This window comes from Bombina bombina, chromosome 10 (genome assembly GCF_027579735.1).
Source record: "Bombina bombina isolate aBomBom1 chromosome 10, aBomBom1.pri, whole genome shotgun sequence".
NCBI classification, from domain to species: Eukaryota; Metazoa; Chordata; class Amphibia; order Anura; family Bombinatoridae; genus Bombina; species Bombina bombina.
This window is the reverse complement of record NC_069508.1, coordinates 180,608,832-180,636,641: the sequence shown is the minus strand read 5'-3', so window position 1 is coordinate 180,636,641 and position 27,810 is coordinate 180,608,832. Positions and strand designations below refer to the sequence as shown.

General features: G+C 40.5%; 1 protein-coding gene across 4 annotated transcripts in view; it reads left to right on the top strand.

Annotated features, from left to right (window-relative positions):
* Positions 1-27,810, top strand: part of HECTD3 (HECT domain E3 ubiquitin protein ligase 3) — a 156,143-nt gene that overhangs the window by 23,468 nt on the left and 104,865 nt on the right. For all 4 annotated transcript variants that reach the window (XM_053693558.1, XM_053693559.1, XM_053693557.1 and 1 more), the window contains exons 6-8: positions 353-468; positions 2,997-3,110; positions 6,416-6,498. In XM_053693558.1, the coding sequence (XP_053549533.1) occupies positions 353-468; positions 2,997-3,110; positions 6,416-6,498 (313 nt within the window). The remainder of the gene's footprint in view (positions 1-352; positions 469-2,996; positions 3,111-6,415; positions 6,499-27,810) is intronic.

The window sequence follows — 27,810 nt, the reverse complement described above, 5'->3', positions numbered from 1 at the left end:
TCAGTACTGCAAGGTCACTCAAACAATTTTATAAAGGTAGATTTTAGATCTGTTTATCTCACTGTGCAGGTTATGGATGAGAAAGAAAGACACCACCATTGCAATATATTGCTTTAAAAAAGCCCCAAAAGATTTAGCAAAATTTCTCTTTATGCCAACGAGTTTTTGATCATCAGCCCAAAGAGTCAATTCTGTGTGTGTAAATCTGAAAAATGTGCTTTTGTCTCTTTTCTAATTACATAAGTTACAAACAGGTTGCTTAAATAATCTAGCAGACAATATATAAGCTATGAGTAACACAAGTTCTTTCGGCACACCTGTACCTGCAGACTAAAATTGCTTTTTGTACCAGGATGATAACAATCTGTGGTGCATGACGGACGGTTACCCGGACACTTACTGGGAAAGTGATGGGTCCCAAGGGCAGCACTGGATCCAGCTGCACATGAAGGAAGGCACTATTGTCAAGTAGGAGAATTTCCAATACATAGTATACAAGCTTTGTTTTGTGTGTGCGGTGGTTGCTATTGGCAGGCTCTGTGAATGATGTAATGCTGGTCATTAAACCCCAAGAGTGATGTGGTGCTAGAATATCCAAAGTATTCTATGTACAATACACTTGTGTACGTCAGTAGCAGAGAGCCTGTTTGATCAGGAGTAACCTGATTCTAGAGCACTGGGTTTTCAAACCTGTCCTCAGACCTCCCTAACAGACCAGATTGTGAGGATATCTGATCTTGAGTACAGGTGAAACAATCAGCTGATTAGTAACATGGTTATTTTACCTGCTCTCATCGAAGGTAATCTGGAAAACCTGTCCTGTTGGGGAGGCATGAGGACAGGTTTGAAAAACAGTGGTCTATACTGACGGTGGCATTGAGGACCCAAGGTCATAATTACACTTTTATTATGTAGATAGAACAATTTTAAAGGACCAGTCAACACAGTAGATTTGCATAATCAACAAATGCAAGATAACAAGACAATGCAATAGCACTTAGTCTGAACTTCAAATGAGTAATAGTTTTTTTTTCCTGACAATTTTAAATGTTATGTCTATTTCCACTCCCTCTGTACCATGTGACAGCCATCAGCCAATCACAAATGCATACACGTACCATGTGACAGCCATCAGCCATTCACAAATGCATACACGTACCATGTGACAGCCATCAGCCATTCACAAATGCATACACGTACCATGTGACAGCCATCAGCCATTGACAAATGCATACACGTACCATGTGACAGCCATCAGCCATTCACAAATGTATACACACTTATTCTTGCACATGCTCGGTAGGAGCTGGTGAATCTAAAAGTTTAAATATAAAAAAAACTGTGCACATTTAGTTAATGGAAGTAAATTTGAAAGTTGTTTAAAATGGCATGCTCTATCTGAATAATGAAAGTTTAATTTTGATTGAGTGTCCCCTTAAGAGGTTTTGTAATTTACTTTCCTTATGAAATTTACTATTTTTCTCTTGGTATCTTTTGTTAAAAAGCATACCTAGGTAGGTTTAGGAGCAGCAGTGCATTACTGGGAGGTAGCTTGTGATTGGTGGCTACGAACATATGCCTCTTTTCATTGTCTCACCAGATATGTTCAGCTAGTTCACAGTAGTGCATTGATGATCTGAAACTAACTTTAAAGGGACTGTAATATATTTTTTTTTATCATTATTTTACAGTATTAGACCAATCACTTAGGGGAGTTAGTGATTTACCATTCTGTTTTCTAAAGCAGTCCCCGATTCCTTCTTACATCACCAGTAACAGCTGCAGTTTCACTTTCCCCAATCTCTATAGAGAGAGAGATAGATATAGAGCAGCAATGTACTACTAGGAGCTAACTGGTGATGGTTACACACACATATCTCTTGTCATTGGCTCATCATCATGTGTTCAGCTTGCTCCCAGTAGTGCTGCTCTTGATATGGCTTTAACTTTGCAGAGGTTAAACACATAGTTAGAACATTTTGTTATATCACAATTGCTTGAACATAACCCATTAAAACACGCAAGCAATAACAAAAATGCTCTAATATATTATAACATCTTCTTTTTGCATTTTTATAAAGTTTGTTTTTATTTTTTCTCTTTATTATACAACAAGAAACAGTAAATGTAAAACATTTTTCAAAAAATATCTTTGAGATGCACCAAAAAATAAATAATTTAATAAAATAATATTCCATTGAAAACCAGCTGCAATATCTTATAGCCAGTGGACTGTATTAAAGAGAGGAAGGAGCGATGCATACATTTTAACAGGACAGTTATTTTTATTTTTACATCATGTATGACTAAGGGCCTATTGCAGGCTTGCAATGTTGTATGTGCTGTTTGTCATTCAAACTCAAAGTGATGATAATGCCACAAAATAGAGAACAGTTTTGTAAGAGTAAATAAAAACTCTATAATCTATTTATTTATTTATTTTTCCGCACAAACTTTGAAGATATTGAAAGTATTATTTACTGATTCTTGCAGCCCACTTGGGTATATTTAGCATTCTTATACAAAAGTAGCTATTATTCCTATAAACGGTTAAAGGTCTATAAACTAATACAAAAACAAGCGAATGGTACGGCACAATTACTAGGGGAATGCTGCGGGCCCTTACTTGTCTATTGGTGCTCAGGGACACGCCCCATAAACCTAAAAAGGAAAAAGTATTTTACTAAGTCCTGGAACATTGATTATTAATAGACACAAGGAAAACGGTATTACATGTTAAAAAAGCTTCTTCTAGATATGGCAAGGAAAAACAAGACTAATGACCGTCAGATTTTTTTTAAATCGTAAGCTGCACAGTCAACCTATTAATTTCTGCCAAGATGTAATTTACTTAATTTTATCTGTCTTTTGAAAGTAAATGAACCTATTAAAAATCATTCCCCCCCCCCAATTTGTGTTCATGTTTATTGTGAGAATCTTCTTGCACCTAATAGTTGAACATCAAATTCCTTTGCTGTTTTTTTCTGTTTTCACAGGAAGATTCTGCTGACAGTAGATTCCGCTGATGAAAACTACATGCCCAGAAAGATGTTGGTGTATGGCGGTGAGAGGGACAACTTGAAAAAAATTAATGAAGTGTCTATAGACGAGTAAGTTGGGGTGGGGATCTCTGTGTGCAGGTCTTTGTATGTGGAAATCAGTGGTGCGTGCCTGTGTACAAAAGGGAATCAGTAGTGCGTGCCTGTGTACAAAAGGGAATCAGTAGTGCGTGCCTGTGTACAAAAGGGAATCAGTAGTGCGTGCCTGTGTACAAAAGGGAATCAGTAGTGTGTGCCTGTGTACAAAAGGGAATCAGTAGTGCGTGCCTGTGTACAAAAGGGAATCAGTAGTGCGTGCCTGTGTACAAAAGGGAATCAGTAGTGTGTGCCTGTGTACAAAAGGGAATCAGTAGTGTGTGCCTGTGTACAAAAGGGAATCAGTAGTGCGTGCCTGTGTACAAAAGGGAATCAGTAGTGCGTGCCTGTGTACAAAAGGGAATCAGTAGTGCGTGCCTGTGTACTAAAGGGAATTGGTGGTGCCTGCCTGTGTACAAAAGGGAATCAGTAGTGCCTGCCTGTGTACTAAAGGGAATCAGTAGTGTGTGCCTGTGTACAAAAGGGAATCAGTAGTGCGTGCCTGTGTACAAAAGGGAATCAGTAGTGTGTGCCTGTGTACAAAAGGGAATCAGTAGTGCGTGCCTGTGTACAAAAGGGAATCAGTAGTGCGTGCCTGTGTACAAAAGGGAATCAGTAGTGTGTGCCTGTGTACAAAAGGGAATCAGTAGTGCGTGCCTGTGTACAAAAGGGAATCAGTAGTGTGTGCCTGTGTACAAAAGGGAATCAGTAGTGTGTGCCTGTGTACAAAAGGAAATCAGTGGTGCGTGCCTGTGTACAAAAGGGAATCAGTAGTGTGTGCCTGTGTACAAAAGGGAATCAGTAGTGCGTGCCTGTGTACAAAAGGGAATCAGTAGTGTGTGCCTGTGTACAAAAGGGAATCAGTAGTGCGTGCCTGTGTACAAAAGGGAATCAGTAGTGCGTGCCTGTGTACAAAAGGGAATCGGTAGTGTGTGCCTGTGTACAAAAGGGAATCAGTAGTGCGTGCCTGTGTACAAAAGGGAATCAGTAGTGTGTGCCTGTGTACAAAAGGGAATCAGTAGTGTGTGCCTGTGTACTAAAGGGAATTGGTGGTGCGTGCCTGTGTACAAAAGGGAATCAGTGGTGCGTGCCTTTGTACAAAAGGGAATCAGTAGTATGTGCCTGTGTACAAAAGGGAATCAGTAGTATGTGCCTGTGTACAAAAGAGAATCAGTAGTGCGTGCCTGTGTACAAAAGAGAATCAGTAGTATGTGCCTGTGTACAAAAGGGAATCAGTAGTGTGTGCCTGTGTACAAAAGGGAATCAGTAGTGTGTGCCTGTGTACAAAAGGGAATCAGTAGTGCGTGCCTGTGTACAAAAGGGAATCAGTAGTGCGTGCCTGTGTACAAAAGGGAATCAGTAGTGCGTGCCTGTGTACAAAAGGGAATCAGTAGTGCGTGCCTGTGTACAAAAGGGAATCAGTAGTGTGTGCCTGTGTACAAAAGGGAATCAGTAGTGCGTGCCTGTGTACAAAAGGGAATCAGTAGTGTGTGTTTGTGTACAAAAGGGAATCAGTAGTGTGTGCCTGTGTACAAAAGGGAATCAGTAGTGCGTGCCTGTGTACAAAAGGGAATCAGTAGTGTGTGTTTGTGTACAAAAGGGAATCAGTAGTGTGTGCCTGTGTACAAAAGGGAATCAGTAGTGTGTGCCTGTGTACTAAAGGGAATTGGTGGTGCCTGCCTGTGTACAAAAGGGAATCAGTAGTGCGTGCCTGTGTACAAAAGGGAATCAGTAGTGTGTGCCTGTGTACAAAAGGGAATCAGTAGTGTGTGCCTGTGTACTAAAGGGAATTGGTGGTGCCTGCCTGTGTACAAAAGGGAATCAGTAGTGCGTGCCTGTGTACAAAAGGGAATCAGTAGTGCGTGCCTGTGTACAAAAGGGAATCAGTAGTGTGTGCCTGTGTACAAAAGGGAATCTGTAGTGTGTGCCTGTGTACTAAAGGGAATTGGTGGTGCCTGCCTGTGTACAAAAGGGAATCAGTAGTGCGTGCCTGTGTACAAAAGGGAATCAGTAGTGTGTGCCTGTGTACTAAAGGGAATTGGTGGTGCCTGCCTGTGTACAAAAGGGAATCAGTAGTGCGTGCCTGTGTACAAAAGGGAATCAGTAGTGCGTGCCTGTGTACAAAAGGGAATCAGTAGTGTGTGCCTGTGTACAAAAGGGAATCAGTAGTGTGTGCCTGTGTACTAAAGGGAATTGGTGGTGCCTGCCTGTGTACAAAAGGGAATCAGTGGTGCGTGCCTGTGTACAAAAGGGAATCAGTGGTGCGTGCCTGTGTACAAAAGGGAATCAGTAGTGTGTGCCTGTGTACAAAAGGGAATCAGTAGTGTGTGCCTGTGTACAAAAGGGAATCAGTAGTGCGTGCCTGTGTACAAAAGGGAATCAGTAGTGTGTGCCTGTGTACAAAAGGGAATCAGTAGTGCGTGCCTGTGTACAAAAGGGAATCAGTAGTGTGTGCCTGTGTACAAAAGGGAATCAGTAGTGCGTGCCTGTGTACAAAAGGGAATCAGTAGTGCGTGCCTGTGTACAAAAGGGAATCAGTAGTGTGTGCCTGTGTACAAAAGGGAATCAGTAGTGCGTACCTGTGTACAAAAGGGAATCAGTAGTGCGTACCTGTGTACAAAAGGGAATCAGTAGTGCATGCCTGTGTACAAAAGGGAATCAGTAGTGCGTGCCTGTGTACAAAAGGGAATCAGTAGTGCGTGCCTGTGTACAAAAGGGAATCAGTAGTGCGTGCCTGTGTACAAAAGGGAATCAGTAGTGCGTGCCTGTGTACAAAAGGGAATCAGTAGTGTGTGCCTGTGTACAAAAGGGAATCAGTAGTGCGTACCTGTGTACAAAAGGGAATCAGTAGTGCGTGCCTGTGTACAAAAGGGAATATGTGGTATATGCCTGTGTACAAAAAGGGATTCAGTGGTATGGGCCTGAGTACATAAAGGGATTCAGTGGCATGGGCCTGTGTACAAAAAGGGATTTAGTGGTATGTGCCTGTGTACAAAAGGGAATTGGTGGTGCCTGACTGTGTACAAAAAGGGAATCAGTAGTGTGTGCCTGTGCACAAAAAGGGAATAGGTGGTGCGTGCCTGTATACAAAAAGGGCATCGGTGGTATGTGCCTGTATACAAAAAGGGAATCAGTGGTATATACCGGTGTACAATAAGGGAATCAGTGGTATATACTGGTGTACAATAAGGGAATCAGTGATGTAGTTAATGTGTAATTATACTTTTTTAGCTCATGTAGCTCATCTAATAGCTGATCAATCGTCTCTACCTTTCTGTTAGGAATCTAATTGGAGATGTCTGTGTGCTGGAAGATATGGCCTATCACCTCCCACTTATCGAGATACGAATCACTGAGTGCAAAGGTTAGTGATCTTGCTATCAAAGCCTGCACTGAAGTGTTGCTTAGTAATTTAATAGTTAAAATATTGTATGATATAAATATCTTGCACAGTACAGTAACATGTCCTGTTAAACTGCCAGAGACAATCTAGTATTTTGGCTAATTTAATGACCGGTTAAATATGGATCAGATTATTTTGGTGAGATGGCTCAGCTAGATGAAGAAACATTAAACTCAAAATAAATTTTTTTTTTTTTTTAAATTGCATATTGTGAAACTAACAGGATATGAATGTTTGTGCACAATTCTTCCCTAGGAGAGAAAACAGCTCACTGCCCTACAATTATTATAAGGGCGCTAATTGCAGATGCGCACAACACTTCTGAAATTCCAGGCAGTGAAGGGGTTAATCAGGTAGCTTGTAAGGTTAAAGGGACAGTATACACTCATTTTCATATAACTGCATGTAATAGACACTACTATAAAGAATAAGATGCACAGATACTGATATAAAAATCCAGTATAAAACTGTTTAAAAACTTACTTAGAAGCTGTCAGTTTAGCTCTGTTGAAAAGGTAGCTGGAAAGCCCACTGCAAGTGGCAAATAAGACACTCCCCCCCTCCCCCTTCTTTTGCATATGAAAAGACCCTTTACACAAACAGGAGCAAGCTGGAGTAGGTAGTCGAGCGTATTCACATAAAACTTTGGGGCTTGGTTAGGAGTCTGAAAATCAGAGCAATGTTATTTAAAAATAAGCAAAACTATACATTTTTTAAAAAAAAAAACTTTATGGGCTATATAAATAGATCATCTACAAAACATGTATGCAAAGAAAAAATGAGTGTATAATGTCCCTTTAAGTTTACCTGTAGTATGCAGATTACCCTCCCAGCTGACACTTCCCACCCTCTGATCCCTCCCAAACAGCTCTCTTCCCTCCTTCACCCCCCACTGGTCACCACCATGTTAGGTACTGGCAGACAGTCTGACAACGTGAAGTTTTTAATTTTTTTATTTATTGTTTGCAGTAACAATGTCCCCTTAACTAGTGTCTGCCATCTTAGGTACTGGTACCCAGTTTCTATAAAAACAATATTTCCAAAGCAAAAATTTTTTTTGTAGTGTAGCAGTTCACCCTCCCAGCTCCAATCAATCGTTTTTTAGGGCCCCCTCTCATAATATATTTTTGCTCCCTCCCTACCGCTCTCTGTGGAAATAATTTTCTGCAGTGCAGCGGTTCCACTCTAGGGTTGCCACTTCAGCCATGTTTTCCTGGACACCTATGAGTTGCACATTGTGCAGGGTAATTAGGGCAGAACATGAATAGTGCTAATGAACAGCGCAATACATGCAAAACAAGGCTGAAGTGGCAACCCCTCCCTCCCCCTCTCAGACTCTTCCAACAATGGTCCTCCCTCCTGACCCTCCCACACCACCAATGATTGGCACCACTACTACGCGATGCAGAGAGGGACACAGAGTGTCTCTCTCTCTGCCTCGGTTTCTCTGCACTGCTACTTTTGCACTGCCCCACTTGTGGGGCATGCATAAATAGTGAGATCACAGCAGAAAGAGGCTCAGGACTGCAGTGCCATACAGGGTATGGCGCTGATTCTTAAGGGATTAAAATGGTTTTGGGAACTCACCTTTTCTAACATTATTTTTATTCATATTTTGACCCCCAAAACTGCTTCTGTTCCCTCTTGAGAGCTTGCCTGTCAGCCAGGCTATTTTTTTAAGCACATTATAACCAAATCGCTAGTGCCATTCACTTTACAGTAGCGCACCCATGGTGGATAAAGCCATTGGCAACATTGTCTGTCTTTTTAAAAAACGTATCCAGCTGACCGGGGAGCTAGCATCAGAAAAGGTTAGTGCCCCCAAACCATCTTTAATAGTCCACATACTACACATGAATGTTAATGTAATATTAAATTTACTGTCCCTTTAACTACTGTTCAAACCTCCATTTTTAGTATTTTTTTTTATTTTTTTTAAATATTTTTCCTTTTGTACTATATGTCACAAAACCTAAAATTGCTTTGTCATATGAATGGTAAATGTGAACAACCATCCATATTTTTATAGCTTATCTACAAACCTGTGTTATTTAGGCCATGTATTATACTGCAGGAGCACCATACACAAGCCATTTGTAAGATACATTGTTATTTCTATGCCAATATACCACAGCTCGTGCTATCACAGTCTGGCATAGCAGTGTGGGTTAGTGTGAGAGCTGCAGAGATTATAAAAGGTTTAGACATGGAGGATCCATGAGATATGAGATATACAATCTTGTTTCTCAGTTGCCTTTGTATTTACATTATATGTAACAAGCTGATTTGCAATGAAACAAACCCTTATTTCTTTCTCTTACAAAGTAGTATAACGTCTCATTCTCTCAGTCAATGTTCAGTCTTCATAAGAACATATTGTGGTCTTTTTTGTCCTTTTCTTTTTTCACATTGTTTTATTCTATTTTTATGCATTTCAAACTTACATCAAAACATGTAACTGTGAATAAGAACGGGTGGGAAGGGGACATTGGATACCAGGTGGCGTTAACGTGTGTTAAAAAAAAAAAAAAAAAAAAAGGGGCGTGTCTCTGGGCAGCACCTTAAATGAAACACTGATAATATGCCTTTTATATGTGTCTAAGAGGACCATCCATCATGCAAACAATGGAAAATACACAGATTGTCGCCATAATAAGTTCAATCTTGGAGACATATAGGATCCAGATCTGTGGGGACATAGAGAGGCCAGCCCAATCTGATTTTGGAGGCCACATGAAAGCAGAGGAGCAGCCGCAAGTAGTGAACCCTCCTAACCATCGCCAGGAGGGGAGAAGAGCACAGCAGTGACCGGCCATAATTTAAAGACAGCAGTAATTCCTGCTCACTGCAGGGCGATGGCATTGCCAGGAATTACCAGCGCTTCTAAAGAAACCACATCCTATGCTCCTGGAGCTGCGCCTACACAGCAACGAGCCTTACTTAGACAGGCCCAAGCTGCAACATTCCTACCGGTACTAGGGAGAGAGTCGGACCATAGATCCCGCTGCACTGCAATGAAGCAAACGAGAGAGGCCATGGTGGGCACTCTTGGAAGAGCCCGGTATGAGAAAATACCATATACGCCACTAACGGGTGCTTCTCTGAAAACGCAAAGCCTGGATGGGTGCTACGACCATACCCAATATTTTCTGGAGCTTGGTAAAACGAAGAACGTTCTAAAACTATGGAACTCTAATGGGACTTTTGTAAAGCTACATGACCCTTCTTGTAACGCAACACTGAACATAAGGCTCTACAAAACAGGAATAGGTTAGACACACCGTTCCCCACTGCTACACAACTGAAGTCCCTGTATTCACCTGGGTATTCAGCTGGCGTCTTCTTGAGAGAAAATGCCCAAATCACATTCCAATAAGACACTCACCACACTGGGACATACACCAGATAAGATACTGCTTGAAACTTGCTTAGGAGCAATACTCTACGGCTGTAATTGACTGAGTACCTCTGTATGCCTCAGGAACTGTTTTATATTTTGCCTAAATCATTTCTTGGTAAGGGGTTATTGTACTGTTATTTACACTAGTTAATGTTTTCCTATGATGTTTATTGTGGGGTAATATCATGCTGTAAACACCTCATTAGTTCTCTCCAATAAACCACTTTTGGAGCATTACAATATCCTCTACCCATGCTGTAGGAGGTGATTAGTAGTACCACGCATAGGGTCCCTATAGTTCATTCTTTCTGTCTAGGCCCCCACAAATTCAACACAAGCAAGGCCCTCGAGAACACTTATACTAAAAGAATCTAACGAGTCGCAGGGATAAATATATATTTTGACTAGCAATGGACCTTTATTTTCCTTCTGATAGTAGCACCCTATATAGAGTCACCTAAGCCATTATGAGAGTTCCAACAGCAATACGATACCTGCTATATCAACCCACAAAGTTCATTATTACAAAAGGTCTATATAGATATTTGGTCATGTTGAAATTCTGGATCATAAATAATAGCAATCCTACATACTGCTCCACATTAATCGCTATGATCCTGCGGTACATACCCTGCTTTGCCTCATATAGTTTTTAGAATTCAAAGGCTGAGCTGCTTAACTCACACTTTGTTCTTTGCTCTTTAAGTATATGTAATTCACCACTGCGATTTCCTCACTTTACATATAACATAGTGAGACCCATTAGCAATATCCCACTTTCTAGCCTCTAACCCACCCTACCCACTCAGAGCTGAGTTATTTTCTCATATAGCTTATGTCTCTTGTAATCTTCACATTCATTTTATATAGCTTCCATTTTTGTATATATGTATTTAAAGGGCCAAAAGTGGCCCCTCCATGAGCTAGTAATCCTCTATTTTGCATCACAAATGTTACCAGGTCCAAGAGTGGCTTATAATATTCCTAGCGGATTCCACCATAATGTTAAACACAACAAATGGGGTTCATTTCAAGATGCAATATTAATGTTGCAGAATATGACTTTCTTTTATATTTGATATTTTGATGTTGATTCTTCCTTTTAACCCACCATGCTTGGCCATTAGGTTTAATCCCATTTGCTGTGTTAGCAATGGACGATATCTATGTATTTGATGGGATACAGTTTTAATGCAATCCCCTCTAGTAGACCTTCTGCCCTTTGATAACTAGTTGTCTGCCCAATGTTTACTTTAAATATGTACTTGAGTCAACATCTTTGTTCGCAAACCTGTGGTCATTGTTATCAGATGCATATTCATCAATGCTGTTGTCATTTATACAAACCTCGTTAATAAAACTTAAAAAAAAAAAAACAAGTATGTACAGTCACAGGTCATACAGTATTTGAAATTGAAAGGAATGACAGTAAAATATGTTCCAAAATATTTATTTAACCTCTGCAAATATTAGTGTGCCTGTCCAGAACATTAATCTATGAACATCTTACAGTAGCTATTTCCAGTCAGTCTGAGTTTTTTTCCCCTTGTTTGATTAAATTTGTATATAAATCCAAATGGAGGTTAAGCCAGATAAAATAATGATTGTTTTATAGTGTATAGAAAAAAGGTGAAGATAATTGGTTCATTTTTATTTATCAATGCATTTTTAATTTAGTGCATCATCCTCTTGTAGTGTGAAGGTTCGTAACACTTCCCGTATCAGGTTTAGTATCACTCATCCAGAATTGTAATCAACAGGTTCTTGGAAAGTGTAATATAAAAACCACTTTCCTGAAATATAGCAGAACTACCATCTCATGTTCCGATATACAGATGTGGCTGAAAGTACTGGTGCCGTCTACTTTGTTTAGGGAAAAACACAATCGTCTCTGATCTAAGTAAAAATTAACAAAATTATTTGGTATCCACCATTCTTTATTTCAAATGTAATAGATCAGAAACTTCACTTTTAATTTATGACTTAAAATATTACTTTAAACAGTAAAACAAATGAGAATGTTGCAGACAATAATAGTGGTACTCATTTTATATATATATATATATATATATATATATATCTTTATTTATAGACCATATCAATGTACAAGTCAAAAGCAAAGCAAAAATAGACAATTGGCATTTGCAAATAAAATAATTTTGAGAATACTTGTTAAAGCATCATCATGCCATATAACAAGCCATATCAAAATACAAAGGTACGGGGGGCGGAGCTAACTGTGGAGCTGAATGGACGTGTATCACAAGAGCTCCAGCTAAATTATGCTAAAAAAGTAACCTTAGCACCCGTTCAAGCTCATGTTTGACTTCTAAAAGAGGAACTCGGGAAGTCCAGGAGACCTGCACACCTAAGCTCCAAATAGGGAGTGATAAATAGACGGTTTTTCACTTTCACGAAGCAAGTTCTGCTGAAGGTAACCCCTGAGAGCGGCCATCTTTTTCAGCCTACGCAGCAATTAAAAATCCAGATCGCACCCAACTAAAGTCTAATCTATTACCTACAGCAGAAAACTATGGCTAATACAACACTTGTGGAAGTGATTTCCGACATATTTGAGAGCCACCTTTCTGATATGCTAGCAATAATCGCCAAATGGTCTGCAAGCTTCACCGCGCCATATATGTCCCAAGATGGTGCAGGACCGCTATCTACACCAGCTGAGAGTGCGGAGCCTCACGATATGGTGGTGTACACTTTGGCCGCAATTGGAAATGGAGAGGACACAGACGCTAGGCAGGCACTGAAGTTATATTCACCCCAACCACAGCAGCGGTTTGGTGTGCGCGGCTCTCCAACATCAGCACACTTTGTCTCTGCGGTGCTGATCAGACCTGTATCTGGTGCTGGGGAGCTGAAGCAGACTCAGGAGAGGAGAAGACGGACAGAACGATCAGAGAAGTTAAACATTCACCTGCTGACCTACGTGTAAGTCCCGGTCCTGGAGGGGTGACCGCAGAAACTGAGGACAGTTCTCCTGCATACACTTTGCCCAGGCGTGGAATAGGATAACCATTTCTTTACAGGGTGAACTCTACTGATATAGTCTTCTGATTAAAAGTGCTCAAGTGACGTTCCTAAATGTGAGACATTTTATTTAATTTTAAAACGATAAAGTATGGAGGCTACCAGCTGACTCTGCAAGTTACCCTATTAGATTGCTGTTTAAGTCTATATGTAGGTGCACTACTGTATTTAGTTATATAGGTATGATGTTATGCTTGCAATGCACAGTTATTTAACACCAGCTTCATGTAATATGCTTCTGGCTCTGGACTCATTCATGCTACAACCAAGGGTAACCTGATGTGATATCTCCTATACTGCTTATGCATATAGTTATAATGTTAAACCATATTTTGTATGCTATCTTTATTTGTCTTACTATATTTTTCACCCTGAATTTACAATTGTTAATACTCATTTAACTACCTACATTTTCGCTGATCCCATAGTAAGAAGGGATAAAGCTCCTTATGGAAGTATTTTGCGATCACCCCTCATCCCGGCTGTAGTGTAGTCCACCAATGAGTACCCATTTATTTTTACATGCTTAACATATTTCCTGCCTATTTGACATGTACCTCCTCAAGTTTAAACTGCTCTCTTTTCTATCATGCAGGTCTAAATTATTAGTCTATACAATTTGCTCTGAGAAAAAGTTAATTGTACGTATACTGTGTCTGTGCGTGATCCCAAAAAAAAAAAAAAAAAAATAGCCTATGTCTCATTTTCACCCAGGGTCTGGCTTTTACAGTATATCCTATAGATTGGATTGGATAGAAGTTGCTGCTATTATTATGCATAATGTCAATTGCACTTGATTATTGGGAGATGGTTCATGTTTTCTATCATGCTCTTAATTGTTTTTTGATTTCAATATAATTTATATAATAGCATATTTTCATATTCTATCTATTGTCGATTCCCCACTACTTACCCTGTGAAATCTATACGTATTGCAATTAGTGGGTGATGGTTATATATAGCAGGCTGAGGCTAATACACTACTTATTGTTGCACCCTCACATTATAACAAGCCAAGTGCTGTATTCTCATCTTTCTGTTTGTGGGTATAGGGCCCGTGCCCACATAACAGAATTATGGTAAACTAGATTTTCTCTCTTCAGCACACTATTAATACAGTCCCATAGATCACATATTTGCAACTAGTCAGTCATAATCTTTGTTATATTGAAGATACTTACACCTCATCTAATACTATTATCCAATTCAGCAATTAAGAATCTAAGCATTTCCCTTCTCCCATGTTAATATAACTGGTGGCAATATTCGACCTGTGAGAGGCCACAATCACAGTGAAGCGTTTAGCGTTGTTTTCAGTATCTATACCACACCTAGCTAGTTAATAGATTATCTTTAAACATGTGACATGTTAGGGCTCAGATTGTTTGAAATTGGGTCCCTCTCAGCTTGACCATATATTAGATTTGCAAATCTATCTGCATAGTTCAGTGTATATTTGCAAATTTATCTACCTGCCCTGATAGGTATTCCACCACTTGCTATGCCATAGGTTATAGCCGTGTGTATATATATTACCACATATCATAGTTTCAATAGCATCAGTGAACCAGTGTCTCTTGCTCAGTGCATATTTGCAAATTTATCTACACATTTATAAATCGAGCCTACTATGTATGTATATATTTTCCTAAGAGCAAAACTGATAGCCCTTAATTGTTTATGCCTGAGCTCCCATCAGCTTACTTAATTAGGTTAGTTGTTAATTTTCTCTCTTCTAGTATGTTTCTATACTACTAGACTCCGCCCCCCCCCCTTTTGGACGCAAATTTTATTTGTGTTATCCCCTTCTACGGGGACTGGAGAAGTCAGTTTCGTATCTAGATACACTTCTCCTCTTGGTGATCCTGCGGTTCACCATACCTGATAAAGTATTTAAAACCTCACCTGACTAATACTGGTACACTCGGTTCAAACCTATAAGACACCCATTATATTGTCTGAACTGAATAGTTGGTCTTTAGTGTTTTATTCTGATTTCTCTTTGTTCATCTGTTCAATATCTGCTCTTCTTATCATCCTCTAGGTGAAAATTGAAATCCTTATGGGAGATGACTCCTAAACTGACTTTATGAAGTCCCTAGAAAGTTGAGTTAATTGATAGTACTGAAGTACTAGTTTGCCCCTGTGTTTACAGTCTGTTCACACTATTTAAAAATGAGGTTTATATTCTTATTCAAAATAATTAAAAATGAGGTTTATGCGGTAGATATTTTATCTCATGCTTGATATGCCTGATTTATATGATCTGCATTCCCATTAACAGCTATATTTACTATGTCATTACAACAATATCATGTTTGCATATATGTACATTTTTTAGTCACCTGCGTTGTGACACCTGCTGTATTGCTTAATCCTCAATAAAAAAATATTAAATATAAAAAAAAAAAAAAAAAATACAAAGGTACTCATGAGAATTCTATAATCACTGTTCAGTAGCGGGATCAGCCTATAAGAGCCAATCTCTTCTGGGTCTTTATTTTTTTTGAGAATCAAAACTTTTAAGGAAGCAGTAAAATATCTAGAACATGTGGCACTATAAGTATAGTATTGATTAAATAAAGTTACTAGTATTGGTGCAACAGGATTTTATATAGTTCAACTGGAATCTGGTCTGGTCCAGCAGCTTTGTTGGCCGCTGCTTTCTTAAAGGGACAGTCAAGTCCAAAAAAAACTTTCATGATTCAAAAAGGGCATGTCATTTTAAACAACTTTCCAATTTACTTTTATCACCAATCTTGCTTTGTTCTTTTGGTATTCTTAGTTGAAAGCTAAATTTAGGAGGTTTATATGCTAATTTATTAGGCCTTGAAGGCCGCCTCTAATCTAAATGCATTTTGACAGTTTTTCACCACTAGAGGGCGTTAGTTCACGTGTTTCATATAGATAACATTGAGCTCATTCACGTGAATTTACAGAGGAGTGAGCACTGATTGGCTAAAGTGCAAGTCTGTCAAAATAAATTAAATAAGGGGGCAGTCTGCAGAGGTTTAGATACAAGGTAAGTACAGATGTAAAACGTGTATTATTATAATTGTGTTGGTTATGCAAAACTGCAGAATAGGTAATTAAGGGATTATCTATCTTTTAAAACAACAAAAATTCTGGTGTTAACTGTACTTTTAATAGCAGTAATTATTTCCATAAGGGAAATAGGACTAATTAGGTCATATAATCTAGTATTATCCAGTTTTGGGACCTGAATTTTTTTCCAGAAATTATCTTTAGCTTGCGTATTTATTGTGCTTTCTGAATATAACTCTTGAAAGTAACACAATATATGTTTGTTTATTTCCTTAAAGGGATAGTAAACCCCAAAATTTTCTTTTATTATTCAGATAGAACATACAATTTTAAACAATTTTCCAATGTAATTCTATTATCACATTTTCTTCATTCTCTTGTTATCCATTGCTGAAGGGACAGCATTGCACTACTGACAGGAAGCTGAAAATATCTATTTAGCCAATCACAAGAGACAAATGTGTGCAGGCACCAATTAGCAGCAGCTCCCACTAGTGTATGATTTGTGCGTATGCATTTTTTAACAAGGGATACTAAGAGAACGAAGCACATATGAAAATAGAAGTGAATTTAAAAGTGTCTTTAAATGACCTGCTCTATCTGAATCCTGCAAGTTTAATTTTGACTTTCCTATCCCTTTAATGTTCGTGGTTCTACCTGTTGGGATCTTAGAGGATTCAATCATATATTTCTTTTTTTTTTGGATTTTTTCAAATTAGCTAAAAACTTTCCCGATTTGCCACCATGTCTGTAGAAAAAAAACCTTGTTCTGAGGTCTTCTTTATTTTAAGATATGATTCCCATAATTTTCTAGATGAATCACTAATATAGGAATTGTATGCATTACGTAATTGACTAGAAAGTTGTATATCCCTAGCTACACTTTTACGTTTTTGAATTTCCCCTCTTATTACTGCCTTAAAAGTTTCCTATAATGTTTCAATATTAATTTCGGGTGAAGATTAAAGCGGATAAAAATCAATCCACTTTAGTCTTAACCATGCTTTAAACTGCACATTAGATGCAAGGTATCTTGGGAAAAAGAACCTATTAAACTTACTTTCCTGTGGATTACTAATTTTAATATTCAAGGTGAGGATATCGTGGTCTGATATAATTATTTCTTGAATATCAGTCGTCATTTCACAGCCCGACAGATACTAAAAAATAGTAAATTCTGGACATTGTTTGATGGGTATGGGATTCACATGACAGTTTCTTTAGTTCTGGATTATATTCCCGCCAAATGTCTTTGACATGGAGTAAATTACAAAAACATTTGAACAATTTAGATTCTTGCTTACCATTCCTATTCAAGGAAGGTTTTAGCTTATCCAATGCTAGATATAATGTTACATTAAAGTCACCTGCAATGATTAGGTTTTTCGTGAAAATAAGTAAAAGTTTCAACTGTAAATTTGCCCAGAAAATTCTGTCCATTTTATTGGGCCCATAAATATTACATTAAGGTAAAATCATTCCCTCGACCTCAACATGTATGATTTGATATCTTTCCTCTGGGTCTAGTTCAGTTCACATAATTTTATATGGAAGATTTTTATTAAAAAGGAAAGCGATTCCTTTTTTCCTATTTACACAAGGGGTGCCCACCACTTCCCCAACCCATCCCATTTTTAGCTTGGCCAGTTTATTTTCTTTTAAATGAGTCTCTTGAAGAAAGACTATATCAGGTTTATATCGCATTAATTGTGCTAAAATCTTTTTCCGCTTTTGGGGCAAGGAAATCCCACCTACATTTATTACATTGTGTGTATAATCAGGTATATAGAGAATATCCATATTTAAAATATGTCGGTGGTAAGGGGGGAGGGGCGAAGGGGCAAGGGTCGAGAAGAAAGAAAAAAAGAAAAGGGGGGGGGGGATACAACACCATCTGGACAACATCAGCATCCTTAGCCGATAAGTATTCAGGTTCAATACATTACATATCTTAAGAAACTGAAAGTACATCTTTCTTTTAACTAAAAAAAATCCCTGCAGTTTCATACATTAGAATTTTACAAAGTAATACCCTTATTTTTAGCAAATTCCCTAACCTCCTCTGGGTTGCTCAATGTCATGCGGTCACCGTCTGATAGGATTTTAATTTTTGCAGGGTAAATAACTGTGGCCTTTATGTATTAGTTTAGTACATAGATGTGCCATTTCTCTTCTCTTTTGTGATGTCTCAACTGAAAAGTCCTGAAACATTAGTATTGTTTTATCTTCAAATAAAAATGGGATCCTTTGTCTGTAGTGACACATGACATGGAGCTTGTCTTGGAAGTTGAGAAACTTTGTCATAAAAGGTCTATTCTTAAATGTACCATCGGGCAATGTTTTGGGTGTACCTATACGGTGTACTCTTTCCACTGCAAGGGGTAGTGTATTAGGTGCCATTCCTAGACTTTGTGGTCTAAATTTAAGTAAATCCTGGAACTCATTAGATTCCGGAATACCAAGGAATCTAACATTTATTGCGTCATGCTCGGTCTTCTATCTCATTTAATTTGTGTTGCATATTTGATATTTGTATAGTTTGCTCTCTGGATATTTGGTCTTATTGCACATTAGCGGTCTCTAAATCAGAGATATGTTGTTCTGCCTCATTTAATCTGTGTGTAAACTGTTTTTTTTTCTTCCTAATTGGAAAGAGTCCACAGCTGCATTCATTACTTTTAGGAAATAAGAACCTGGCTACCAGGAGGAGGCAAAGACACCCCAGCTAAAGGCTTAAATACTCCTCCCACTTCCCTCATCCCCCAGTCATTCTTTGCCTTTCGTCCCAGGAGGTTGGCAGAGAAGTGTCAGAATTTGGTTTTTCTCTTATGGAGGGTACAACCCCAGGAGGTTGGCAGAGAAGTGTCAGAATTTGGTTTTTCTCTTATGGAGGGTACAACTCTTCGCAATGGGACAGGAGTTTTAAGTAGCCCTATAAGCTTCTCACTGAGGGCCTAGGTGAAAATTAGAGTCCGGAGATGCAGAGGGAGCTTCCCTTTGCGACACCATCCCAACTCATATTAACAGCTCCTACAGCAATCAGCGTTGACGAGTTTCGCAGACTGCTTTTTCTCTCAAGTCCATGTCAGGAGCGATGCTATGACCTGTCACACTTGAAGGGCCGTGTTCCTGTTCCACGGCGTAGATTCTGGTAAGATTGTTTCATTTTTTATTACATAATGTTAACACAGAAGACAGGATCACAGTGTGGCGCCTTTTATCTTTATAGAATCAAGGGTTAATATCTCTTTACGGAGATTATTGAACAGGGGGGATACTAATCTTATATGTTTATTTGATTTTATGCTGCTTTATGTGTGAGATGTTATGGGCTCTTAGGCTGTTATGGAATATACAGTTTCACTTTCACTTTGAGAGCCATGCAGCTTACAAGCTTGGCGCGCTTTCTCTCATAGCAGGGACAGTCCTGCATTGTGCACTATGTGATTCATTCCCTCCTTCGTGACTATCAGAGAGGAGTCAAACATCTCTGTACTGTCTGGGTCATAGGGGGTGGTGAGTGCCCCAGCCATTGGGGTATAGAGGTTCTGTTATTTTATTAAAAAGAAAAAAAAGAGGATGTTTTATCTCTCTAGTTCTCCGGTTATTGCACTAGTGATGGAGGATTTGGTTTCTTTAGAGGGCACTCCCTCTATTCCTAAAGAGTAATTCCTGTTTATATGGGGATGAGGCCCTAGTTCCCCCTCTCAATTATGTTCCGTATGCCTTGATAATGTGATAATATCAAACATGTTTGATATCATGGAGCCGTCCACCTTTGAGGAGTTGTCTTCAGTGAGGTGCGTACCCTACATTGTTATCTCTATACATATGCAGTTTTCCCGTAGCATTGCTGATCCTCCATCTGGAGGGGGCCTTTTTTTCTCCAGACGTTACTGCGCAGTTCATACGGCGGTGTCTGCGGCCTTAATGCTTTACCTCGCCCTGCTAAGCGCAAGCAAAAGGTTACATATTGCACTCCTTCCCAGAGTACATCAAATCATTTTTGGATTTAACTGATAGGGTTATCCGAGGATGAAGTTCTTTCTGAGACTTCAGAGTATGAACTTTCTGGGTCAGAGTCTGCTGCCTCTCAACCTACAGCTGCGGAGGAACCAGGCTTTAGTTTTAGGAATTTGCGCTTCTTCTAAAGGAGGTTTTTGGCGAATTCAGTGGTTCAGAGGTCATATTGCCTGATGAACCTTTATTTCCTAAATTGAATAGAGTTTGAGGACAGGGTGGAGCCATCCCTTCCCTGCTCCTGTTGCCCCGGGTATTCCACCTTGGAGTGTACAGTTCCCTGCGGGTGCGACTGTCCCTGAGTGTTGTGCCTTTCGTTACAGAATTGCGCGCCTTCGTGTGTTACTCAGAAATGTTTTTTCAGTTATTGAATGACCCTATGGATACGGGAATACTCACTCTGCTCTTCGAATGGCGCACCTCATTAGACATGTGGGGATGATGTAATCTCCTGATTGTCCATGTATTGAGATCTGTTCCAGTTTTTTTGGAAGATCAGGGCTCTGTTTGGCTGGTCCTGCAGTAGGCCTGTTTCTTTTTGGATGTCCTGTCTGTTTTCCTTCTTCCCCTCTGAGGGAGGATTTATGTGGCTTGACAGTTTGGACCCAGATTGCAGGATGGTCCTGTTTGGGTTCAGTTCTGTCTGGTAGCCGCTCTGCTTGGCTGGTCCGGTAGAGGCGCTGAGTGCTCATGTTATCCTCTGTGTTCAACTAAGCATTCTAGAGGACCGGTGGGTCCGTGAGGCAGGAAGGATTGTCTCAGTCCTTATAGCTTTCAATTTGGATGACTGTCTCAGTGGAGTTCCTCTGCATCTCTCTCTCTCTTATGTCTGGGGTCGTCAGACTCTAGAGCTCCTTCCCTTCCCATGTAGTGGAGGGTTGGTGGGCTTGCACCCTCTTCCCGCCGAGTTGGGTGGTTTGGCCTTTTTTCTTTTGAGGCCCTGGGAATTGTCCTTCTGGACTTAGTCCTCAGCAACTAGTAGTTTATTGGGTAGTTCAGCTGCCTTGCAGCGGATGGGTTGCAGAATGTGACCAGCTGCAGCTATTGCACATTGACTGTGCACTGTCTAGCTGTTTTTCATGAGACCTTTTGGTCTTCCTCTGTTGTCTCCATGTGAGTTAGGTCTCCTTTTAGGGACCTGGGTTCCCCTCCGGGATATGGTCGTTCCCTGTTAGGGGCACTGGGCGTGGTCTCCTTGGGCTCTGCTCGGGGGGTGGAGATGCTGTGCGTCCTTTTCTCTCTATGATCCTCTGATTGTATGGAGATGATGCGGAGACCAGCCTTTGCTCGAGTGATTTTGGTCTCGGGGTATCCCCTTGCTTGTTGTCCTGCTGCTGTTTGAGAGTCTATGGGCTCTAGTATCGTTGTATGACTTTTAACGCCTTAGCTCCTTTGGAGCATTGGACTTTGGCAAGGGGTGGTCTCTTGCTTGGGTCAGGACTTGCGAGTTATCTTGTTATCCGGGTTGATCTGGATATTGCATTGATATCTCCCTGTGGTCTGGTTTTTTATATCAGACGGGGTGTTAAGTTCTCGGATATTGTTTGTTTGAACAATTGGGGGCTCAGATCTGTTTTCTCCCTGGTGCTTATGGTTGAGAAGGCTTCACTCAGTGTTTTCCTTTGTGGAGTTGTTGCTGGACTTTTTGGCTCTAGGGCTGGTTCGGGGTTCCCCAGTTCCTGGGTACTTATGTCTTTTTACTTGGACTAATTGACCTGGTCACGGTTGGCCAGGTTGTCTGAGTGCTGATGCTCATTGAGCTGGACTTACCCCTTTATGGTTGGTTTCCCATGGTCAGCTTGCTGTGGTAACCTTATGGATTCACTGCTCTGCAGGCGAATGGGTTTGCAGTGTCTCTGCTGCAGCTATTGCACATTGGATGTGTGTTAGCAAGCTATTTCCTTAGGGGGATTCCTTCAAAGTTCATCTACGTTGGAGATTGATCTCTCCTTTAGCCTGTGGCTTTGTGTCTTGTGGGCAGGTGCTCTGCCTTTTTGGCCCCCTCCCTTTTCTTAGGGTGGGGGGCTTATTCTCCTTCTTATGGAGGTGTGGTCCTTTTTCTAGGGATTCTCTTGGATTCAGGAGGTTGGAACTGAGAGTTAACCTTTCAGAGAGGGGTGTTTTTCTCTGGGTTGTTACGTACCATCTGGAATCTTGCTGGCTCCGTGTCGAGACTATGGTGGGCCTTTTGTTAGATTCCTTTGGGTCTACGGCCTTGTTGTCTGTTTCTAAGGAGTCGGGTTGGCACCCGTGCTCTGTTGGGATGGCTGTGGCCATTCTTCCGCCTGTTTTTGAGCTGGTGTTGGGGTTCATCTGTTCTGTTTTCAAGACCTACCGATGCTTGGGCTGGCCCGGTTCGGAGTGCGTTCTGAGATGCATTGTCATTTTCAGGATCTAGGTTGGCATTGTAGCTAGCTCCCTGGGTTTACCAGCTGAGGGTTCCGGGTTACCATTCACCTTCGGGTTCTGGGGGTAACCTCTCTCTCTCTCTCTCTCTCTCTCTCTTGGGGGTGCAGTGGGTCTCGTTGAGGTTATGTGCTTCCCTTTTTGGAGCCCTGTGTGTAGGTCTAGCGGCTTCAATTGCCTGGAATTGTGCCCTCTGTCTGGGAGTTTTTCTTTTGCAATCTTTTCTCTTGCTGGCTGCTTTTTACTTCTCAGCAAGTATTATTCTGTGTCATTCTCATGACGACTGCATGTTCTTGACTCAGGGCTTTTTGTCTGGGTCTGTTACACGTTCTTTTTTTTGTCTGAATACTATAGTATTCTTAGTTCTGACGATGTGAGGACTCCGTCTTCAGTTGTCTTTCGGTACTTTTGCACAATGTTGAGAGAAAGATTTCTCTGTCTCGAGGCCCGGTCCTAATCCTCTGGTTTCTGCTTGGTCTGGGCATAGCCTCCCCTTGTAGGTCAGGACCCATTTGGGTCTTTGTGAGCTGGGCTCGCTATTGGGGGTTTTCCTTTTAGGAATTTTGTGGTGAGCTTTCGGTTCCCCTTCGGTTCTTCTTTGCCTTATCCCTTGGTGAGGAACTGCCTGTTGGGCGATGGTGTCTCCTGGAGGACTGTTGGCTCAGCTGAGTCTGATTTTGCGGTCTCTCGTTAGACCTCTGGACTATCTGTGGGTCAGTGCCCTTGGGGCCTTTCATTTTCAAAGTTTTCTCGGCTTCGGATGAAGCAGGGTTTTTGTTGGGTAGTGGTTTCTGGCTTGGTGCCCTCAGAATGGGCCGCCTATTGTACCCTCCCGTTTTTGTATTCAGTGCCCTCTTTAGCTTGGGTATTGTTTTCCCAAAAGTAATGAATGTAGCTGTGGACTCTTTCCAATTAAGAAGAAAAACATAAATTATGCTTACCTAATAATTTCCTTTTCTTCCGTTGGAAAGAGTCCACAGCTCCCCACCCTTTTTCTACGTGGGGCGTCTTTTTTTTTTTTTTTTTTTTTTCTTCTGGCACCTTTTTTTCACCCTGATATTTTTTCTACTGTTCCTTTTTCCTCGGAAGAATGACTGGGGAATGAGGGAAGTGGGGGAGGTATTTAAGCTTTTGGCTGGGGTGTCTTAGCCTCCTCCTGGTGGCCAGGTTTTTATTTCCCAAAAGTAATGAATGCAGCTGTGGACTCTTTCCAACGGAAGAAAAGGAAATGATCAGATAAGCATAATTTATGTTATTTCAGAGGTTGTTATCTATATCTATTTTTATTTGTTCAAATTGAGGTATCATGAGTTCTGAAATTTGCTTGACTATGTCTTGTAGATCTGGGGTAGATGTATCTGAAGTAGTTGCCATTATAAGCATATTTGTGGCATTGTCATAGGCATATTTGTGGCATTGTCAGTATTACTTCTGTTTTTCCTTTCTCTATTTTTAGATGGCATGTTAGGTGATTGTGTTTTGTAATTAGTGATGAGATGTGAACAAAGTGAGAAAAAGAAAAAAGAAAAAACTGCAATACTGTGAAGGAGTGAGGCTCACCCACAGAAAGGGCATGAGGGGGGGTTACTGGTAATCAAGGCCCTTAGCCAAAAACAGGTGGGTCCTATGTGAGGTAGTGGTACATTTCTAAGGGGTGCTTATTCGGTTTCCCTTTGTTTGTGTTCCCCTTTTTTGGAAATATAATGTGGGGTTAGTTTAACCTCTGTGAATAAGTGTCTATAGTGATTAGGGTTATTCTGTGCATAGGTACAAAAATTAAGAAAAAAAATCATATAACGTCAACTGGTATCTATGCATTTTGGAAATTACGATATTAGAGACAGCAGCAAAAAACTTTTGTTACTCCACTTTTTACAGTTATTTCAGTGGGCTCATTTCTCCAACATAGGTGTGTCCGGTCCACGGCGTCATCCTTACTTGTGGGATATTCTCTTCCCCAACAGGAAATGGCAAAGAGCCCAGCAAAGCTGGTCACATGATCCCTCCTAGGCTCCGCCTACCCCAGTCATTCTCTTTGCCGTTGCACAGGCAACATCTCCACGGAGATGGCTAAGAGTTTTTTTGGTGTTTAAATGTAGTTTTATTCTTCAATCAAGAGTTTGTTATTTTAAAATAGTGCTGGTATGTACTATTTACTCTGAAACAGAAAAGAGATGAAGATTTCTGTTTGTAAGAGGAAAATGATTTTATCAACCGTTACTAAAATCGATGGCTGTTTCCACACAGGACTGTTGAGATGAATTAACTTCAGTTGGGGGAAACAGTGAGCAGACTTTTGCTGCTTGAGGTATGACACATTTCTAACAAGACTTGGTAATGCTGGAAGCTGTCATTTTCCCTATGGGAACCGGTAAGCCATTTTCTTAGTTTAGTATAAGAATAAAGGGCTTCACTAGGGCTTTAAAGACTGGTAGACATTTTTCTGGGCTAAAACGATTACTTTATAAGTATATTTAATGGATGTTAACTATAAATAGTTCTTTTAATCTTGGGGATGTATTAAAAAAAACGGCAGGCACTGTATTGAACACCTTTTTCACTGGGGGCCTTTTCTAGTCATAGGCAGAGCCTCATTTTCGCGCCACTAATGCGCAGTTGTTTTTGGAAAGCAAGGCATGCAGATGCATGTGTGAGGAGCTAAGAACCACTGAAAAAGCTTATTGAAGGCGTCATTTGGTATCGTATTCCCCTCTGGGCTTGGTTGGGTCTCAGCAAAGCAGATACCAGGGACTGTATAGGGGTTAAATGTAAAAACGGCTCCGGTTCCGTTATTTTAAGAGTTAAAGCTTTCAAATTTGGTGTGCAATACTTTTAAGGCTTTAAGACACTGTGGTGTAATTTTGGTGAATTTTGAACAATTCCTTCATACTTTTTCACATATTCAGTAATAAAGTGTGTTCAGTTTAAAATTTAAAGTGACAGTAACGGTTTTATTTTAAAACGTTTTTTGTGCTTTGTTATCAAGTTTATGCCTGTTAACATGTCTGAACCATCAGATAGACGATGTTCTGTATGTTTGGAAGCCAAGGTTCCTCCCCATTTAAATATATGTGATGAATGTGACATAGTGTCCAGACAAAGTAGGGACAATGATGCCACTGATAATGATGTTGCCCAAAATGATTCCTCAAGCGAGGGGAGTAAGCATGGTACTGCATCATCCCCTTCTGTGTCAACACCAGTCTTGCCCACACAAGAGGCCCCTAGTACATCTAGTGCGCCAATCCTTCTTACTATGCAACAATTAACGGCTGTAATGGATAATTCTATTAAAAACATTTTGTCCAAAATGCCTACTTATCAGAGAAAGCGTGATTGCTCTGTTTTAGATACTGAAGAGCATGAGGACGCTAATGATAATGGTTCTGACATACCCTCACGCCAATCTGAAGGGGCCAGCAGGGAGGTTTTGTCTGAGGGAGAAATTTCAGATTCAGGAAAAATTTCTCAACAAGCTGAACCTGATGTTATTATTTTTAAATTTAAATTGGAACATCTCCGCGCTCTGCTTAAGGAGGTGTTATCTACTCTGGATGATTGTGACAATTTGGTCATTCCAGAGAAATTATGTAAGATGGACAAGTTCCTAGAGGTCCCGGTGCCCCCCGATGCTTTTCCTATACCCAAGCGGGTGGCGGACATTGTAAATAAGGAATGGGAAAGGCCCGGCATACCTTTTGTTCCTCCCCCTATATTTAAAAAGTTATTTCCTATGGTCGACCCCAGAAAGGACTTATGGCAGACAGTCCCCAAGGTCGAGGGGGCGGTTTCTACTCTAAACAAACGCACTACTATCCCTATAGAAGATAGTTGTGCTTTCAAAGATCCTATGGATAAAAAATTAGAGGGTTTGCTTAAAAAGATGTTTGTTCAGCAAGGTTACCTTCTACAACCAATTTCATGCATTGTTCCTGTCACTACAGCAGCGTGTTTCTGGTTCGAAGAACTAGAAAAGTCGCTCAATAAAGACTCTTCGTATGAGGAGGTTATGGACAGAGTTCAAGCACTTAAATTGGCTAACTCTTTTATCTTAGACGCCACTTTGCAATTAGCTAGATTAGCGGCGAAAAATTCAGGTTTTGCAATTGTGGCGCGCAGAGCGCTTTGGCTAAAGTCTTGGTCAGCGGATGTGTCCTCCAAGAACAAATTGCTTAACATCCCTTTCAAAGGTAAAACGCTATTTGGCCCTGACTTGAAAGAGATTATTTCAGACATCACTGGGGGAAAGGGCCACGCCCTTCCTCAGGATAGGTCTTTTAAGGCTAAAAATAAGCCAAATTTTAGTCCCTTTCGCAGAAACGGACCAGCCTCAAATTCTACAAACCAGCCTGGAGACCGATGCAAGGCTGGAACAAGGGTAAGCAGGCCAAGAAACCTGCCACTGCTACTAAAACAGCATGAAGTGTTGGCCCCCGATCCGGGACCGGATCTGGTGGGGGGCAGACTCTCTCTCTTTGCTCAGGCTTGGGCAAGAGATGTTCAGGATCCTTGGGCGCTAGAAATAGTTTCTCAAGGTTATCTCCTGGAATTCAAGGAACTACCCCCAAGGGGGAGGTTCCACAGGTCTCAATTGTCTTCAGACCAAATAAAAAGACAGGCATTCTTACATTGTGTAGAAGACCTGTTAAGAATGGGAGTGATTCATCCTGTTCCATTAGGAGAACAAGGGATGGGGTTTTACTCCAATCTGTTCATAGTTCCCAAAAAAGAAGGAACATTCAGACCAATTTTAGATCTCAAGATTCTAAACAAATTTCTCAGGGTTCCATCGTTCAAGATGGAAACCATTCGAACAATTCTTCCTACCATCCAGGAAGGTCAATTCATGACCACGGTGGATTTAAAGGATGCGTATCTACATATTCCTATCCGCAAGGAACATCATCGGTTCCTAAGGTTCGCCTTTCTGGACAAGCATTACCAGTTTGTGGCACTTCCATTCGGACTAGCCACTGCTCCAAGGATTTTCACAAAGGTACTAGGGTCCCTTCTAGCGGTGCTAAGACCAAGGGGCATTGCAGTAGTACCTTACTTGGACGACATACTGATTCAAGCGTCGTCTCTGTCAAAAGCAAAGGCTCATACGGACATTGTCCTAGCCTTTCTCAGATCTCACGGGTGGAAAGTGAACATAGAAAAAAGTTCTCTGTCCCTGTCAACAAGTGTTCCCTTCTTGGGAACAATAATAGACTCCTTAGAAATGAAGATTTTTCTGACAGAGGCCAGAAAATCAAAACTTCTAAGCTCTTGTCGAGTACTTCATTCTGTTCTTCTTCCTTCCATAGCGCAGTGCATGGAAGTAATAGGTTTGATGGTTGCGGCAATGGACATAGTTC